Here is a 6,828-nt window from a genome sequence, read left to right on the forward strand (position 1 = left end):
ATCTTGCTGGAGTCGAGGGTGAAGGAAGGGAGGGAGAGTGGGGGAATGCTGCTGTGTGAGGTGGAGGGGAGGGGGAGTGCGCGGGGACTGCTGGTGAGGTCGAGGGCGGCGGAGGGAGAGTCGTGGGATGCAGCCTGGTGAAAGGTGGAGGGGGAGGGTGTGAGTTCTGGGGAGGGGGTGCGCGGAATGCTGCTGGTGATGATGAGGGGGAGGGGGGGGGGAGCTGCGCGGGCGCGCTGGTGAGGGTGAGGAGGAGGGAAGAGTGCGCGGATAGCTGCCTGATGAGGGGGGTACGGAGGGAGAAGAGTTGCGCGGGATGTCACTGCTGGGCTGAGGGTGAGGGTAGAGTGGAGAGTGCGCGCGGGATTGCGCTGGTGAGGGTGAGAGTGGAGGGAGAGTGCGAGGCGGCGTATCTGGCTGGTGCAGGGTGAAGGAGGGAGAGTCGCGCGGACTGCTCGCTGTGGTGAGGGGAGGGAGAATGTGCGGCGGGCATGCTGCCTGGTGTAGGGTGGAGGGGCGTGAGGGAGAGTGCGCGGGAGCTGCTGTGAGGGTGAGAGGAGGGAGAAGTGCGCGCGGATGCTGCGTGGTTAGGGGTGAGGGTGAGGGAGAGTGCCGCGGATGCTGCTGGTGAAGGGTGAGAGGGAGGGAGCAGTGCGCGGATGCTGCTTGGTGGAGGTGAAAGGGGAGGGAAGCAAGGAGTGCGCGGGCTGCCTGCGGTTGATGGTGAGCAAGGAGGTAGAGTCGCGGAACGCGGGTGAGGGTGAGGAGGACAGGGAAGGAGGCATGCGGAGAGCGTTGCCTGGTGAAGTAGGGGTGAGGGAGCGATCCGCGCGGATGCATGCTCGCCTGGATGAGGGTGAGAGGGGTAATGAGACAGGCGCGGATGCTGGCTCGGTCGAGGCTGAGGGGAGGGGGAGTGCGCGCGATGCGGCGGGGTGAGGGTGAGGGAGGAGAGTTCGCGGAATGCTGCTGTGAACAGTGAAGGTGAGGAGAGTGGCGCGAGATGCTGCTGGTGAGGGAGAGTAGGGAGAGTGCGCGCGATGTCTTGCTGGTGAGGTGAGGGGGAGGGTAGACGTGTACGGGGGATGCTGCCGGTGAGGTGAGGGTGCAGGGAGAGTCGCGCGGGATGGGCTGGTGAGGTGAAGAGGTGAGCGGAGACAGTGGCGCGGGATCGCTGTGAGGGTGAGAGGTGAGGGAGAGTGCGGCGGGATGCTGCTCGGTGAGGGTGAGAGAGGTGAGGAGAGTGCGCGGGATGCCTGAGCTGTGAGTGGGGAGGGGGAGGGGCAGAAGTGCCGCCGACGATCCTGCGGTGAGAGGTAGAGGGGGAGGGGGAGTGCGTCCGGGATGGCTGCTGGTGAGGGAGGAGGACAGTGCGTGGATCGCCTGGGGGGGTGAAGGGAGCGGAGAGTGCGCGGTATGGCTGGCTGGGAGGGTGAGAGGAAAGGAGAGTGCGCGGGATGCTGCGGTGAGCGGTGAGACGGAGGAAGAGTTCGCGCGGATGCCGCTCGGGGAGGGTGAGAGGGAGGGAGCAAGTGCGCGGATGCCTGCTGTGTGAGGGTGAAGGAGGGGAGCCGTCCATCCGCCGGTCGAGGGTGAGGGGCGAACCCAGGGGAGTGCGCGGGGGAGGCTGCCGGTGAGAGGTGAGGGTGAGGAGAGTGCGGCGGGATGCTGCTGTAAGCGCTGAGGGGTAGGGAGAGTGGCGCTGGATGTCGTGGCTGTGAGGGTAGGGGGAAGGAGAGTGCGGCGGGACCTGCGGTGAAGGCGTGAGTGGGAGGAGAGAGTGCGCGGGAATGCTCCGGGAGGGTTGAGGTGAGAGAGTGGCGCGAGACCATGGCTTGGCCGGTTGATGGATGAGGAGGGCGCAAGGAGAGTGGCAGTGGGATGCTGCGGGGGGAAAGGGGGAAAGGAGAGTGCGCCGAATGGCGCTGGTGAGTGCGATGAGGGGGAGGGGAGTGCGGTTGGTTGCGCGGGAGGGTGAGGGGAGGGAGAGATGCGCGGATGCTGCGAGGTGAGGAGGTGAGAGGGAACGGAGTGCGTGGACTGCGGTGTGGAAGGGTGAGGGTGAGGGGAGGTTGCGGGATGCGCTGCTGGTTGAGAGAGGAGATAATGAAATAAGCAGGCGCGCAGGAGGAAGGGAGGCGAGACAGCAGAGGAGAGTGAGACAAGTAATAAGAGAAGCTAATGCGGATCGCACAATGAGTGCGCGTGCTAATTTACTCCTGCCCCCAGCCTAATCACCCGTACCCTAACACCCCCGCCCCCCTAAACACACGCCCGCCGGCGTCCCCCTAACACCTCCGTTCCACTCAGTGACCGGTCGGTGTTTCCCGGTGTTCGCAGCCGACCACAGATCCGCACGAACCGCGCTGTAATATGCTCATGTACGACTTCGGCAGCATGAAGCGCAGTCCAGTCGGCGCGTACTGGCGCCCTCTCGTGTCGTGTTCTGTGTGGCTGTGTGCGTCGTTCCTTGACGGGTGTTGTGTCGCCATTATAATGATATATAGAGAGTTCTATATAGTAATTGCATTATAATGGACACCGAGCACTCGCGAGCGGCGAGTGGCGTGGAGAGTCTGCATTAGTCTTTGTGATAAGAAAGGTATTTACAGTGAACACCAGCCGACACGGTTACAATGGAGTTAATTGAGATAGCGTAGTATGTTAAGCAAGCGTTGCATGAGATTGCGTCAGTTTTTTACTGACCTCCTGTCGCCAAGTGCACTGTGGTACTATAGAGGGCTCATGTAGGCCGAGGGCAGCCGAGTAGACAGTCCCCAGGGTCGGGAACGTGCCAGCCCGCCTGCCATGAGGACCTCGCATGACCTTCTGCGCGTTGGTCGGACATGCACACGCACAATTGGGTAAAATGACCTGCGTGTTTAATTAGCGCTTAATCTACCAGGGTCGGGAGAGGCGTCTTCGGTAGAGCATACGATATCGCGGAGGCGAGTGGAAGCACAATAGTGGATACGCTAGCATACGATGCTCCTGATTACCGCGGAAGAAAGAGGAGGGTCAAGAGAGGCACACTCACACAGCCCCGGCGAGCACGTGAACTCGGGGCGGGCACGCACGCAGCGCGACGCCCACGCACACCGACCGACACTACAGCACCCTCACAGATCGCACACACACAACCGCGCAGACACAGCCATCACACCAACACACACCATACAACACCGGCCACACACATACACACAGCACAACACACAACACCACAGCACACACCACACACACACAACACACACACACACATACATACATACACACAGTAGTAGTAGTAGTAGTAGTAGTAGTAGTAGTAGTAGTAGTAGTAGTAGTAGTAGTAGTAGTAGTAGTAGTATAGTAGTAGTAGCAGCAGCAGCAGCAGCAGCAGTAGCAGTAGCAGCAGAAGCAGTACATGTGAAATAATTCAAGTGTAACGTACGTTAGAATAATATTGATATACCTAACAAGCGAATGATCCTGCAATCTTTTCGAGCTGGTGATATCTGCATCAGCCCAGATCGGATAACAAAGTGTATCGCCAAAGTAGACAGTTACACAAGTTAGGCGTGCACGGGGGGGGGGCTATCAATTGGGCTATTAGGACCAAAAGAATTACAATGGCATACAGAGGCCAGCCAATGTACAAAACAGAATACACAAATAAGATTGAAGCGCGGTAATCTGCGTTTAAGGATAATTCCCACGTAAGCGTTTCTAGAACCTATTGTCACGCTATATACATAATTAGGTCTATAACTAGAGACATGGATCAATGGATTCCACAGCTGGAATGGGGGCTGAGAAAAGGGGAATAGTGTTTATAAGTATCTGTGTCGCGGGGATTATAGCTTTGAGATACCGCGGTTATATTCGCGTTGTCAGAAAGCTAACGTAAATAGGGGGGTTCGTATAACACGTCAATCATGATAGTTCGCGCCGTAAAGTACACGATCGTAACGCGATGAGATGAGAATATAATAGTAACATGTGATCAGGAGATGTGATGTACATATGTTTAAATAGAGTAGTCAGTGGAGCTAAACTAGGGGTTGTTTTAGTGATAGTCTATCTAGACACAGCGTCGCGCATCTTGTTGCGGCTACATTGATGTATTAGGGAGAATTGTAAACGTGTTTTAGGTCGGGAGTTTCTAGGGTGACTGTGAAATGGGTGGTGAGCAGAGCGGGTGTAGACATGTGGGATTATGGCGGGGTTTTGGTGAGAGAAGAAAGATGTAGGGGTCAGGGTCGGGGGTTGCATGTGTTCGCGAGAGAAAGCGCACGCGCTTACGCGCGTGTGCGCGTTGCGTTGTCTTTGTGCAAGATGGACACACTGTGTGCGAGCAGTTATATTAAAGTTTATTCCGGTTAAAACACAAGTTTTGGATTCCAGTAAAAGTTTGGATAATAGTAACGGGTTAATCGAGTTAACAACGGTATAGGAACAGCGCTTGTAGGCAAGCGTCTGGTAGTAATTAGAATACTGACGAATTTATAACGGATGTGGTTCTGCGGTTGTATTGTATGGTAAAAGGGGGGAATTATTAATAAAACATATCGTATATTACCTATAATCCTGCGTGGAGCTTGTTTATCGATAACTGGGTTTAATTTCTATCACGAACTGGATTATTCCTTCTCAAGGTACTAAGTATAAGTACGGTCACGCCGTCGCTCATGGGGTTTGCAGCACGTCGTCGTGCGTATGCACGTCGGATAGCTACGGGGATGTCTGGAGACTGTCTAGATGGACTGAAATCTTGTTTTGAAAATTCTGCAGCTGAAACTATTTTGCAGACGCTAACCCGAAAATGTTTGGCAACGCTAAACAACATCCTGATTGTTTGTTACAATAGATCCGGATTGTTTATTATATGGATACGGATTGTTATTATATTATTTCGAATTGTTTATTATATTATTCGGGATTATTATTACAAATAGCCGAATCTTTTATATATTTTTGCTGTTATGTTATCAGTTAAGACTTTGTTTGCTGGTGATATTATGTATCATAATTATGGGTTTATATCACCCAGACTCATAAACATTATCCGTCACAGATGAAAAAAAAAAAAAAGACAGGCTTTGCATGTAGTAAATGATTTGCTCAGCAGCAGCCGAAACAGACGATATATATACGCGCGTCTGTTTGCATTTGCGAATGGACAAATAGTCTTGATGAAGAAACGAGACCGGATTCCGTCAGGTGCCCATTTTTCTCACAGGGAGCGAAAGCAAGCTTAAATGAGGACGTATGGTAAGGTGAGAGTAAGGACGCATGATGGTGATGAGGGGGCGATCTGTAGCTCATACACGCATTTGTCCCGAGATACACGGGTTACACACGTCAACATGGCAATAACATACCAGATGGGCGCATCTATGCGTTTCTACGAACACAAAACATACATTTGAAGGGTCTTTGTAAGGTCGCGCGATGTTATGTAAGATGCCTGCGGATGTACATATGTGTTGGCTACGAGACTTGCGCTCACATTTCACCACAAATATGTTAAACGTTGTTTTGTTTGTGTTTTGGTTGGACACTGGTAGGAGGGATAGGGCACGCGCTTACGCCCGAAACAGGTTCTAGACAGAATATCGGAGAAACTAAACTTCGTGTCACTCGCTGGTTATATAACAAAAAGACCCCCATGAGTGTAACCCCATGAGTGTACCATGAGTGTACAACCCCATCCATCCATCCATCCATCCATTCATCCATCCATCCGATCATCCGATCTATCTGATCTATCTATCTACTTATCATCTATCTATCTATTGTATCTATCTATCTATCTATCTAGTCTATCAGCGACTCGATCGATCGATCTATCATATCTATCTATCTATACTATCTATCTCTATCCTATCTATCTATCTATCTATCTATCTATCTAATCTACTGCTATCTATCTATCTATACTATCTCTAATCTAACGTCTGATCTATTTATCTACTCTATCATCTAATCTATCTATTTATCTATCTCTCTATCTATCTATCTATCTATCTATCTATCTCTCCATCCATCCCATCCAGTCCGATCCATCCATCGCCATCCATCATCCACCATCAACTGCCATCCATCCAACGGCAGCGCGGCAAGGCCTCCCTTCCGCCTAGCAATCCATCATCCATCCATCCATCCACGCATCCTCCATGTCCATCATCCATCCACCGCATCCATTACATCCATCCGATGCCATCCATCCATCCATTCCATCCATGCCATCCATCCAATTCCATCATCCATCCCTCGCCATCCATCCATCCATTCCATCCATCCATCCATCCATTCCATCCATCCCTCCATCCATCCATTCCATCCATCCATCCATCCATCATCCATCCATCCATCCATCCTTCATCCATCCATCCATCCATACCCTCCATCATCCATCGCATGCGCCATCCACTCCATCCCATCCATCCATTCCATCGCATCCATCCATCCCATGCCATCCATTCCATACCCATCCATCCATTCATCCCATCATCCTCCATCCCATTCCATCCATCCATCCATACCATCCATCCCTCCGATCCATCCATTCCATCCATCCATCCAATCCTATCCATCCATCCATCTATCCATACTTCATTCATCACTATCCATCTATCCATCTATCTATTCTATTAATCTAATCTATCTATGCTATCTATCTATCTATCTATCCTATCTATTCTATCTATCTATCTTTCCTATCTATCTATCTATTTAATCTATCTATCTATCTCATCTATCCTATTATCTATCTACTATCTATCTATCTATCATCTATCTATCTACTGCTATCGTATCTATCTATCTATCGGTCCTATTGATCTATCC

At 51.7% G+C, this 6,828-nt stretch overlaps 1 protein-coding gene across 1 annotated transcript in view; it reads right to left on the reverse strand.

Annotated features, from left to right (window-relative positions):
• Positions 1-1,996: 1,996 nt before the first annotated feature.
• The window catches only part of LOC106810395 (SH2B adapter protein 1-like), a gene marked incomplete at its 3' end in the record, with an annotated part of 13,946 nt that continues 9,114 nt past the window's right edge, over positions 1,997-6,828 (reverse strand). The window contains exon 4 of the mRNA XM_014813741.1: positions 1,997-2,001. Within this exon, the coding sequence (XP_014669227.1) occupies positions 1,997-2,001 (5 nt within the window). The remainder of the gene's footprint in view (positions 2,002-6,828) is intronic.

Source organism: Priapulus caudatus, unplaced genomic scaffold, assembly GCF_000485595.1.
Source record: "Priapulus caudatus unplaced genomic scaffold, Priapulus_caudatus-5.0.1 Scaffold438, whole genome shotgun sequence".
NCBI lineage: Eukaryota > Metazoa > Priapulida > Priapulimorpha > Priapulimorphida > Priapulidae > Priapulus > Priapulus caudatus.